Source organism: Limulus polyphemus, unplaced genomic scaffold (assembly GCF_000517525.1).
Source record: "Limulus polyphemus unplaced genomic scaffold, Limulus_polyphemus-2.1.2 Scaffold4690, whole genome shotgun sequence".
Lineage (NCBI taxonomy): Eukaryota > Metazoa > Arthropoda > Merostomata > Xiphosura > Limulidae > Limulus > Limulus polyphemus.
This window is the reverse complement of record NW_013670300.1, coordinates 60,957-74,862: the sequence shown is the minus strand read 5'-3', so window position 1 is coordinate 74,862 and position 13,906 is coordinate 60,957. Positions and strand designations below refer to the sequence as shown.

At 34.7% G+C, this 13,906-nt stretch overlaps 1 protein-coding gene across 2 annotated transcripts in view; it reads right to left on the bottom strand.

The window, feature by feature from the left end:
• Positions 1–10,008, bottom strand: part of LOC106471546 (transferrin-like) — a 15,799-nt gene extending 5,791 nt beyond the window's left edge. Inside the window, exon 1 of one of the 2 annotated variants that reach the window (XM_013932149.2) lies at positions 9,670–10,008. In XM_013932149.2, the coding sequence (XP_013787603.2) occupies positions 9,670–9,772 (103 nt within the window). In that variant the 5' untranslated portion in view covers positions 9,773–10,008. The remainder of the gene's footprint in view (positions 1–9,669) is intronic. The other variant, XM_022400161.1, reaches the window with a different exon arrangement.
• Between the last annotated feature and the right edge of the window lie 3,898 nt (positions 10,009–13,906).

Here is a 13,906-nt window from a genome sequence, read left to right as displayed (position 1 = left end):
ATATGTATATTAATATTCCAGTAGTATTATTATCAGCAGAATTTATAAATATATATATTTTATTTCATCACTTTTTTTTTTTGAAAAGCAATCATCTTCTGACCAGTGCTCTTCACAAAGATAGACTCTTCTATTACCCAATCAGATGTGTGAAGGCAAATATTTGTGTGTGCAATATATTTGGATTATCATAATTTGTATCACGCCTTTATTATAGTCGACAACCCACTCAATAGCGTGATTAAAGAAGAGGATATTTGCATTGGAGTGGATAAGTCAATAAAGCTACAAAAACAGTGCTCTGTTGCTAGTACTTTAAGGTGTTTTTAAAGACATAATTGTTACAAGTCAAGAGATGTAATTATCTCTTTGAATAAATGATTAGTTAAGCCTAACTTGGAATATAGTAGTATGTACAGTTTGGGTTTCCTTATCTCAGAAGGGATATCAATCTGTTGAAAAAAGCTTAAGGCGAGGGTTACTAAGATAATTCTGAAGATGGAAGGATTATTTCATAGGATTAGGTTATGATCTCTTTAACACATTTTCTCTTGAGAAAGAAAAGGGGTACGAGGTAATCTTATTGGATGAAAACATTAATCAGGAGAATTGGGAAGATAAAGGCCCCTGATTTCTTTGTGCTGTCTATAAACAACATGACGAGAGAACTCAAGTTTAAGGTTTGCAAAAGACAGGCTATGTTCTAGTTAAGTTTTATTTCTATTTGTCTGACAGGCCGTTTGTTCAAGGAATAAGTTGCTGTCGGCAGTAGTGGAAGCCAAGACTTTACAGGTTTATGAGCAGAATGGGTGATTTTTTGAAAAAAAATAAAGCGTGAATTTAAATTTTTACTTTTCTTGAAGATAATTGTGCAATTACAGCCTCGAATGACCATAAAAATCTTTATTCATAAAAGTATAGTGTATTATACCCATGGGAGGCCACACTTGGACCTTTTTTTGTGACTTGAAAGTATGGTATAATGTAATTATTCTTGTCCTTGTCTTGTGGAGCGTGCTTGGAAATCACCCCAGCAGCCAATAAGGTCATAGAAGAAACTTATAGGCCGGCTAGCAATCCATGGGTTATCTATGTCACTATCTATTCCAAAAAAAAAAACATATTCAAGGGTGAGATCCCCCAACTCATACCAATTTGTATAAAGTATCTCTGTGACCCCCCGAATTGGTCTTGCTCTCCCCCTGGGGAGCAGACACAGACATACGTTTTTATGATATAGCCATTCCATATATAACCTTTAAGGGATTAGCACGTTACGACTTTTCATCATCCGCTTAACAAGAATGTCATAATAACGAAAGTTTAGAAAAATTACCCAAATATATCTAACTACAGATATATTCTGAACTAGTAATATAATAATGAAACTATTAGTTATTTCAACTACGATGCTGTTACATTCTTCTTATTAGAAATTCGTAAAGGATCGATAAAGAAACATTTGTTAAAAATGATCAGTCTTATTTTGATATAATGCCACACAAACTACAGATCAATAAATGACACTTTGCTGACATTGTGTACGGTAATAATTAATACTTTATTATTCTTCGTTAGAAAACAACATTGAGAATGATCACATTAATTGTTTGTTTGTTTGTAGTTGAGCTCAAAGCTACACAACGACTATCTATTCTGTGCCAACCACGAAATATGTATTATAAGTCCGCTGCCCACCCTGAATATGTATTATAAGTCCGCTGCCCACCCTGGGAAAAATTTAGGTATTGTCTTTCCAGGGTGGGCAGCGGACTTATAATACATATTGCCAGATTGGATCATTGGGCCAGTACGCAGAATGTTTGTGAGATCAAATGGCAACACATATTATCCGAAGCACAATCAGCATACAAAACATGCTAATGCCACGGGGGATTGGGGGCATGACCCCCAGAAAATTAGTAAATATAGGTGCTATGAGATTAAATCTGGAAGCACTTTTGCATGAAATATAGCTTAAACAGTTGCATGGCTGTTCACGTAAAATCCACAAACATCCGAAACGTTAAATGCGCTATAACTATATAATAATTTGTTTTTTACGTCACAGGCATAGGGGGGTTCGATTGAATCCCTCCCTGCGTACGCGTGCGATCATTTGCTGTTTTTGTGATCACTTAAATTATGTATAACTGAGTAACAATGTTAATTTCCGGCAACAGCCAGAGGTTGTTTGTTTGTGTGTGGAAATACGGACTATCATAATTACACAAATGTTTGAAACCAGTTAAACAAAAACAAATGATTGCTCATTTTAATGTATCCATTCAGATACACAGCGGGGAAGTTGTTGACATGTTATCGTATTACAGGTATTTACACTACATAGTCTGGATTAGAGCATGGAAGGTCATTTTGATGGACCCATTCCTATCCACAGTGGGAAAGTTGTGGGTGTGCTATCAAACTACAGTTTGCTTGTTCGTTTCTTTGTTTGAAGTTAAGCACAAAGCTACACAATGGGCTATCTGTGCTCTTCCCACCACGGGTATCGAAACCCGGTTTCTAGCGTTGTAAGTTAAGTCCGCAGACATAGAGCTGTGCCACGGGGGGGGGGGGGGCAGACAACAGGATGGACTACCTTGAACGAAATATAATACAGTAATTGATTGGTCAGATGAAACCCTGACTTAAACTCCATAGAACACTTCTTGTACCTTATTAGACGCCTTGCACATCATGAAGTAACGCTAAATGTACCACTGAGGAGTTGCCACGATCACCCTTATTCATGCCTCCTCCATGTATACTAACTAATTAGAAATTCAGAAAATCATTGCTCGAGGTATGTTATTGTAAAGCAGCAGTATATGCTAATAATAAAAACTTTTTATATAAACTATTCCATGCTACAGACATGATTACAACCCCCCATCGTATAAGAAAGTAACACATTTTTAGTAGGGAATTAAGTGAGAAAAGGTTGGCATTTCTTCTGCACGTGAAACTTCACAGGACTATACAACTATATATATGTAGCCTCAATTATCATCGTAAAAGAAATGACAATAAATTCTTATCACTATAAAAAATTAAGGCGTGCTTTTCTAATATTGTTTATAAACGACAATGGTTTAATTAATCTCTAACCCCACAGATAATATGCTTGTACTCATCGTTGTGGTTTTTTGATCCTCAAGAATGTCGTGTATTTCCTAGTGCAAAATGTATATACCATTGACATAAAATCAAAAGCCAAAAAAAAAATAATAAATTGCAGATGTGAAATACGCGCGTGTGTATGGAATACATTATTTCAGGTGATTTTCTTTCATTCGAGGCCTTGACAAAACATCACAATTATCATTTCCTGAAAATTTTGTTCTTGTTGGTATTGTGATGTACTATGACAAAGTAAGTAGTGTATCCTTATTAAAACTTCTGTATTTATAACGTTTAAAGAATCGTTTTAAACATACGAATTACCTACGCCCCCACAAACTAACCACCACACAGCAATTACGCATTCTACATATTTTTATTGCAAGTGTCCTTTCAAGATGGTAACTCAGAGACTGGTTTCATTGTTACAAATGGACTTTCATGGCTTTTACAAAGCTTCCTACTTTGTCAGGATTGGGTTATACATGAACTTCAAGCACACAGAATAATAGCAACAATTAAATGAGCATAAAAGCTGCTGACAACAAGATAAGAGTGATTTATAGTTTCAGTGACATGTTCTTTGAGAAGCAATTATTTTTACACTAACCTTAGTGTACTCTATTTATTCATTTAGCTAATGTTCAGGAAATGAACAAAATATTCAGTTAGTGACGAGATGGATAACTTTTAAAGGTAACATCACGAATAGAAAGTTAAACTCTTATGGTTACTGAATACGCTGTCGGTTATACATAAATGTTCTCATATATGTCAATGATTGGTTATAAATTGTTTGGGCGTGACATATGAAGTCAAGGAACTCTGCTTTAAAAACAAAATAAAAATATATGTATCCTGCTCTTAAAGGTGTTACACCAACGTTATTAACCCACGTGCTGCAAGGTGAAAGGATAGGTCCATTTCTCCCGTGCTTCACGTTTCTTTAGAATGAAGCAGTGAACCGTGTATGTAAATATAATGTACTTTTTAAGGATATTATGTGGGCCTTCACTACCCCAAAATATGTCCTACCCTCCCCTATAGCCCCCGCACCAAACAAAAAGTGCTTACTGTTAAAGCTGGTTCACTTCCTAGATACTACAGCATGTGTGCCCTCAAGATGTGGTGTACAGCCCCTCGATTTGTTAGCCCACCAAAGCCCCTCGACGGGAAATGACTGGCACCGCCCTTCTATGTATTCGTTCAAAATAACTATTGGTAATTATATTTATTTGTAACTTCTGATTTTGTTCATTTTTAATTAATTTTGCACGTATGATATACCAGAATTGCCTATCTGTAGTGCACTGCTATGTGTCTGAATATTTATCTAATCAAACTCGTCATTGTATAAGCCTGACCACATCCTATAACAAAAGATCTAAGTTTCCAGTTTCCTACACCAGTAAGTACAATATCAGGCCTACGTCAGTGACAATAGGCTAAAAAAAAGTGGCTTTATTTTTTTCCTGCTTCACGTTTTGACTAAAAAGCAAATTTATTTCACAAATTTAGTTTAATGATAAATCTATAAAAACGTAAATAAAAAATATTACTTTATAATATCAATTAAGTAGATGTTAAATTTGACTAATTGTTTGAGTGGCAAATTGCATACTCAGCTCTGCCCTTGGTGAAAGCCCGACAGATCCGGTGAAAGTCTACAAGTAAAAGATAACTCTCAGTCCATAATGAGCTTTCTTTCAGAAGTTCCTGTAATGCACTTTAAATGTTTTACATTAAATGTTTTGCAGGTTACTGTACTCCTCGGTCTTTTTCATCTTGAAAACGCGGAGAACACGCACAAACTGGCTAAAAATGAGCAAAATTTCTGCGAAGGTTTGGAGTAGCGTTCATTTTCCACGAAAACTTTTGTAAGGCAGAGGAAATGGATTGGAATTGAGAAGGTATAAGTCGAGCGGAGAAACGCTAATAAAAATCTTCGCAGAAATTTTGCTCATTTTTAGCAAATTTGTGCGTGTTTTCAAGATAAAAAAGTCGGAGGAGTACAGTAACAGGCAAAACTTTTAAGATAACACATTTAAAGTGCATTACAAGAGCTTTGAATAGAAAGCCCATAATGGACTGAGATTTAAATCTTAGAAAACTTTGTTGTGGTGTAAGTTTTCTTCAAACTCAACTATTTACAATAGCTACTGGAGTAACGATGTACGGGTTATTCCATAAAATATTTTTATTCTAAAATATATGGAAAGTTTAATATGAACTGGGTTTGCTTTTGAACTAATAAGTTAGCAAGCCAAGATTGGTCTGGATCGGTCAACTCGTTTAAGAGGAGATGAGTCCACAAACAGACAAAGTTTTCCTTGATTTAGATGCTCACCGCACCGATATAGCTTAATATGTATAGAGCATATGTGAAAAGCCCCAATTTTTATACTCAACTCTACCGAACGAAGCGACGGCAGAGCTGGATTATGTACTTGTTTGTTTGTTATGAATTTCGTGCAAAGCTACACGAGAGCTATCTGCGCTAGCCGTCCCTAATTTAGCAGTGTAAGACTAGAGGGAAGGCAGCTAGTCATCACCACCTACCGCCAACTCTGGGGCTACTCCTTTACCAACGAATAGTGGGATTGACTGAAACATAATAAAACCCCCACGGCTGAGAGGGCGAGCATATTTGGTGGGACGGGAATTCGAACACTGGGGGGGGGGCATAGAATTCTGTGGGAGTGAAGAAGACATGTGAAAGCGTAGAAAATAATTTTCTAGCCTTTTTGCTAATATTTTGTTGTAAAAGCGTGGCTTGTTTTTTCTTTAATTCAGCTAACATACACGATATTGTGTATTTTACGTTACTGATAACGCAATCTTTTCTGAAACCTTAAAATCTTATTTTAGATTAATAAAACCACAATCGTTACTCATTTACAAGAAAGTGAACAAGGGTGTATTTTTAAAAATTTACAGACGTTTCATTTTATCCTTTTTTTTTCTGATCATCTATTTGGTGACTCTTTGTGGATGAACAACCGAAGTAAATGCTTATCAATACAGACCTTTGGTTAGTTCTTGTTCTTTTAGCAACATCCATAACAAAATCCTACAGTGAATCAGTGGTATGTATCCCTATGAGTTCTGACTAACCGAATATTCCAAAATTATGATATTATGAAAACACATTTGTAACAACCAACTTCAGTCCAAAAAATGAACACTTTCACGGTTGGGTGTTTTTTTGGTAGTTCTAGCGCAGAGCTATCCTTTCCACAGCGGGAAATCGAGCCCCTTTTACCGGTGTAAGACCGTAAACTTACGCTGAGCCACCGGGGGATGTGCTTTTGTAAAACAATCAACTGCAACAGCCAACAATGCTGCGCTTTATTCAGGTCTAAAACTACTTACGAATCTACACAGTTTATAGGAAATTAATTTTACAAATTATGGCCACCAGTGTTATTATGTGTAATCTAAACATAAAGATTGTTATTCCACATATTTGAAGAGTAACCAATTCGTGTAAACTATGACAATCGTTTTTTTTTGGTTTTTTTTAAGTGTTACCATTTCATTTTAGAAATATAATGGGTTCTACGTAAAAAACGTTCACCGAGCTTGTGAATTGTTTTATCATGCATAAAATTCAATGCTTATAAAATAAACAAGAGTGAATTCCTTTTCGGAGTTATTGAATACTAGCTGATGTACTCGTTCAAGGCACGGGAAAGACAAAGGGATAAAACGGTCCTCGAGGAGTAACGTAGTGGGATCAGATCCTAACACCGGCTCCTCTACGATACTTCCTGAAGGGAGGTGGCTACGTGTGCATACTAAATTAGGTTGAGATCGGTCAAAAAGTGAAATTAGATACGCACAGTTCTGCTTTACACACACATACACACGCACAGAAAGAGATACTGTAACGTTGGCGAATTGGATGTTGAACTACTTCAGATTATCACGTCAAAATTATTACGTCCTTTTATTTGTATATCATGTGTGCATTTTGGGGTGCTGTTTCTTTGGGGTACTACCATGACTGATATTACCCACATAAAAGTGCGAGGCTCGAGAAAATGTGAGCCGAAGATCACTCATGCTTAGCACTTTCCATCAACTGGGAGGCCTTTGATAGACGGTTTATCACCATCATTGTATGACTCGATCCAAGTATGACAGATATTATGCAGCTTAAAATTTGTCTTTTGTGTTTGTACTAAACTTCAGCAAGCAATATTGTTATCTCAGATGCTACAATATCGCTGACTTCGTGTGGTTGGTTCTTTTGCCAAACCTTCCATCTGATACTGTACTGTTAGATTTGACTTTCAACTGTTTAAGTAATGATTGCTCAATATAAAAATCGTTTATAATGAAAAATACATCGCAACATTTAAAGATGAAAACAGGGAAACACTTTAAGTAATCCACAAAACTCGAAAACAAATAATATAAAACCTTCTTTATTGTTATTTTCTTTATTATATTTCTAATGATAGGAGCCTGTTTGACTTGTCCCCCAGTGGCACAGCGGTTTGTCTGCCGACTTACAACGCTAGAATCCGGGTTTCGATACTCGTGGTGGGCAGAGCACAGATAGCGCATTGTGTAGCTTTATGCTTAATTACAAACAAACAAACAAACTGTTTGACTTATTCGAAATAAATAAACGTAAGCTTACAAGCGTCTTATATTTGTACCAGGCATAGATTACTATTCAGTCACAATTAATATTAATTGATTAAAGGAATAGCCAGATAATAACCAATGTTAAATTATATTGAATTTCCCCTTCATGTACATCAGGCCAATATACAGTCGGTGTACTTGAACAGGACTCACATCTGCACCTGAACCACCGAGAAAAAGTACTTATATCAATGAGATTCGAGAAAACGGTGTTCAGGACAATCAAAACCGGCCCAAGATAACAATACTCCTAAATATCATTCACTAATTTATGTTGTACAATGACTGTAACGCTTTCCCATCCCAAATATTGTTACAAGGATTTTCTTAATCATTTATTTTAGGGTGTTCCAAAAATAATTTTCATATTTTGAACTTTAATAAAACCATTATTACTAAAATAAAATAACTGATATATCGTTTACGTGCCGACTTGACTATGAGATTTCTGATAATATCACAATTAATGTGCAGTGTACTTTTCTATTTATTTATTACACGCAGTTATAATATCAAAAATACGAACAATGTTACATCTTCGGTAATAAATTAAATTTGCATATTAGACACAACGTACGAAATGTGCCAAAATATTTGGGTTCGGCAATGGAAGCCATATTGCACACTTATCATGAAAACTGTTATGTTCATAACTATTTTTGTAATTATCAAGCAACTGGTAATGAATAAAAAGAAATTACAAATTAATTTTGATAATATCATAAACCCCATAGTCAAATTGATAGGCATACAAAGTTTCAATTATCTACGCATACTAATAATGGTTTTATTAAAGCTTGTATTTTGTATTAGATTATTCGAGAAAAAAAAACACGAAATATTTACACTTTCAGCGGTGCTTGTATGTTTTATTATTATAAAGATTTAAAACTTTTGTTAAAATACGGAGAAATGGCTGATATTTATAAGTTGTATATCACGTGATATGTCTAGCTTAATGGAAGATAGAGAGGGCAACATTTCTATAGTGCAGTGACCAAAATTATTTAATTCAACATCCTGTAAAGGATGCATACACAGTTACATGTTTTAGTTAGAAATAAAAGTATTTACATTAATATAATTTATGATAATAAAAAATTTAAATTTCTCAATCTGCATACCAGATTCCTTCACTTGACAGTTCACCAAAACTTTTCTAAACAAGTTTTGTGCTAAACTCGGAAGAGTTTTCAGAAAAGTTAGGTTTAAATTTTGATATTTTGCTCTCACGTTATAACGTCATGTATTATTTGTTTATACGCAAAACGGCACAACAAATTGTCTGCGTTGCACCCACCACGAATATCTAACTTCCAATTTTAGTGTTATAAGCCCTCAAACTCATCACTAAGCTATCGGGAAGCAAAGACATATATGTTCAGCCAAATCACAAAAAAAAGTCAGTTAAACTTTGAAATATGACTATCGCTATTCTGTTTCAAGCTACTCAAAATATTTGATATTCTAATAAGATAAAGTTGTGTCATAACGTCTTAATATACATATATAGTACTTCACGAAATAACTTGTTATACAATATTATAATAATAAAACCCCATAACTATTATACAGTTATTGTTATTATATTATATATCTTAATATTATTATACCTTATAAACTACTAGTGCAAAGGAAACGAATTTCACCGAGGCGCCCCGAGAATTGTAATGTATATTCAACTTCAAGAAAGTTTGGATGTGGTATAGGATGTTTTAAAACCATATAATACTGTACATGTAAATCGCTTTTTTTTCTCTCTCTCTTCTTTCGCTGTATTTATCAATCATACGAGAATAGCGACTAGAATAATATTTCCTAGTCCCACATTAGTCACGTCCAGACGTTCTATATAACTATATCCACTATATAAATTTAGATTATACTTACCTGGCTCGCCTAAAGTCAGGTTGAGTAACTCTGCTGCTAGTAAGAAGTAAAACTTGTCTCTCAGGCCCAATCTGTTGAGACGCGTGTAATTAAACCAAACCATCGTAACAACAGAAACCTTTAAATTCCGAAATAGTTATGAAACACGGATTTAGTTCATGCGAACACCGTGTTTCTTTTCCGTCATAAGTTGTTCTTGTCAAGCTATATGAATGGGTCGCCCTCTTATTAAATAAATCTTCCCTGAACTACGTTCCTCGCTCAATTTTGAATTTATTGAAACTCACTTCCTACTACTATCATATAGCAACAGTAGATCACGTGCTCGGCTTACCACGTGAGGCGGGAAGGTTTGGATGTTATGCTACAATCATTTTTTTTTTTCCGGTAAATGATTGTTGTTAGAACACCTACATGTTGTTTTTAATCGTTGCGTGGAACCATATGGCACTGTTAGTTTGGGTCACTAAACTTTTGTTATATTTTTCATTAAATATTCTTGTTTCTAGGCCTACGAGGGTGGTACTGTTTCAAAACCCAGAATGAATTCGGCAAAGAGAACTGTGAATAATTAGCTTAACCACGAGACTGAAATATTGCTCTGGAATAGTAATATTGATAAAGTTTATAATCTATTTCCTCACATTTTATTTGTAGGATACAAAAAAAAAAACTGAAAAAAAAATTGTGAATGTACTGCAGAATAAAAATTGTAAAAAAAAAGTTTCATGATATTTTTGTAATAAATGTTTACACACATTATAGAAACCGTGAAATATTCGCCTGGCAAAGCATGACACGTTTTAAAACTATTTCTAGTTGTTGATGGCAAGGTCGATACAATTTTGTTATCAAGCTGGATCTCTCATTAAACTACTTTGTGGAAATAAATAACAGAATGGTGGAAGGTTTATTGTCACTTTTATAACACAAGCTCGGACTCGGGCCTTCCGAGTTCTGCCCAAATTCTAAATAGTTTTTAAACAAGACTTAAGAAAAAGACAGCCGGGAAATCTTCTTTTTGTGTGTACATAAAATTTCCATTCGAGTGTGTGTGTGTGTGTTTTCTTATAGCAAAGCCACATTGGGCTATGTGCTGTGTCCACCGAGGGGAATCGACACCTGATTTTAGTGTTGTAAATCCGAAGACTTACCGCTGTCCCACCGAGAAAACGATGTCGTTATGATACAATTTAAAAGCTTTATGCCGAGGTTCAATAATTATTTGTGTTGTAAAAATCTGTGTAATCCCCAATGTTTTGTCCTAGTTGCGCATAGTCAAGTAAAAGGAAAAGCGTTCAGAACCTGTATGAAAATTTTCTGCCAAGTTTCAGTGAAATCAGTAAGAGGCTAGATTACTCGATATACGAAACTGTATTGAGAAACTAGTTTCTACAGGCGATAAGTCAACAGCGTGAACCTGAGCGGGATCCCCTTTCAACAAGAATTTCTGTTTACTCTGAACTTCATTAGTCTGTAGAAACTTACGACGTATAATTATGGTTGTACAAGGATTTCCAACATATCATCCATGTGTACATGTTACCGTGATAGAGATTTCCTGCTAGATAATCCAGCACTCGTGTTTCATTATTTTGTGGTTGGCTCATCGTAATATGAAACATATTAATTAAACAATGGGTAATAAAACCCGTTCAATGAACAATCAAGGACTTAGAATTTCAGTCGACGATAAAGGAATTTGGGTGACAACTTTGAATATTTCGCAATGATGGAATGTAAGACTAAGCCAATTAAAAATATATATACAAAAGCAAGTAAAATTCCAATTGGTGGCATGTACCATTACTATCGGTTTAGCTGGGAAGATTAAAAGGTCGGGCCTGTTGTGTTCTAGTTATTTAATGAGATTCACTTTATAAGTACGATATTCTATTGTTGTGCTACATGACGTCATAACCAACCTGCACTACCAGCTGTGAACGTTCTCTACCCGATTGTCATCTTAATAATATTCTGTTAATAAGCTTTAGCACGATGCCACCTTGTGCTTAAAAACCCATTTTTGTGACATTATTTTCTTATTAAAATATGATTACTTAATTTAAGTTAATGCTGTAATGTACAAAAAGAATCGTGCTTTTAACTGTTGAAAATCCTAATCTGTACAGACTAATAACAATATTACTAAATAAAATGTATAGACCACAAATAATGTTATCCTATACTGAGGGTACCGTTAAGGAAGCAAAGTGTTTATAATGGACAATGTTAGAACTGTAATGGCCTCATTAGATGCTAATTACATATCCTGCTTTATGGAAAGTACTAAATAAATACTTGCGTCTTTAAATTTGCAAAGCAAAAAGTTTATACAAAAAATAGAAATGTGCTCTATTTCAGGATGTTTTTTATTCCCCTTCTCCTAAAACAAAATAGGGTATTTTCCGTTATACCCCTGCAACTGTTACTGTTAAGCCTAACGTTTAAGAACCAATTGTATTGGTTTTTTTATCACTAGTTTGTCTTCACACTAAAGTAATAAAGTTTATTTTTAATTATATAGAACTTTATTAGAAGTGACAATAACTAGCCTTTGATGTATACGCAGTGTTAATAATACAATGTATTTATCCTGATTTATATTATAACCTAGCTATAAATATAAGCTGAATTATTTGCGGGGGTATAACGAAAAAGTACCCAAAATAGCCCATGTATACCACTGGTCAGTTTCCAGTTACCATATAAAACTTTGCTGTAACAGAGCCAGCCAACTCTTTGTGGTGGATACTAACACACACATATAGTATATCATCTTAATAGTAAGATTAAAGTATTACACCTAGCTTCAGAACCAAATCACCATGTCACGTACACTATACAAGTCCAACAAATGTATTCTTCCGTAATTAAAGTTCACCAATGCCATGTCAATTGGCTGTAAATCTGAAATGACATGCTTAAAACACAATGTATGTCCTAACATATAGATAACCGGTACGTATATAGGCATTGTTTTAAATCAGCTGAAAAACTCGTGTAAATATTTTTTGTTGTTGTTTCATGTTCATTACATTTACTCGTTTCGATTGTTTGGAATTATGCACAAAGCTACCCAATGGGCTATCTGTGCTCTGCCCACCACGGGTATCGAAACCCGGTTTCTGGCGTTGTAAGTCTGCAGACATACCGCTGTGCTATTGGGGGGGGGGCTATTCGTTTCGAAAAAAATGTTTTAGGAATATTTAACATATGCTTATTCATGTATTTATCTCACAAATCATATCGAAAGTTATATAACGAAAGATTAAAATAACTCAAAATTCGACAACCCCTTGATAATAGAGCACACAAAATTTGTGAGTACTGTTCATCATGTTACATACTGACAGTTACGAAGTTGAAAACACCAAGGCACACTGTTGTTGTACTGTAAAGGTGGGTGCGTTATGCACGGGATCTTTTTTCTTCTTCTTTTGGAAACATTTGTGAACCTTGTACACTGAAACCAACAATTTGACAGGAAGATACCATCTTACGGTTTTACATTTGATTCCAACATAACTTATGAAGTTTCTGGATTTTATTTAACACAAATCATTGCTCCCCTTGCAATATTTTTTTTGTTTTTCCACTTTGAGTACGTTAGTGATTGACATTTATCCCAAGACTAAACTTATGAGAAAAGAAACAAGAGGGAATCCTCAATAACTGCGGCACTTGAAATTATTTTTGGCAAGATTAGAGTAAATTAATCTATAAGACCTTTTTTTCCTTTTTATTAGCTATATTTTTGTGCGCCAGCAATACCAAGTGTGGGGTGCGCGTATCCACAAGTCGATTTTATTACTCCTCAGGACCTCCACCAGCCTACCTTCAAATTGAAATTTTTTAGGCAGGATTAGAATAAATTCATCTATGAGACCTTGGGCGTGGTCAAATACATCTATCAAAAGGGTTTGACCACCTGAACCCAAAACTGTAATTAAATCTCAAATCGGCAAAGAGATGAGGAGCTAAGAGTTAAAAGTTTGTACTTGAAAAACCATTCCATGAGCCACTATGCCGCGGCTAAAAATCACAAGATAAATTCTGAAAGTTTATCTAACTCAGCGCTTCCCAAACTATGTTCAGTCCGAGATTGATAGGTGCTCCGTGAGAAAATCGTGATTTTAAATTCTAATAAAATATTTAACACTTTTTGTACTATCATAACTTATGAAATATTTTCCTATGTATCAGAATTAGATAATATCTATTTCGCATTGAAGAA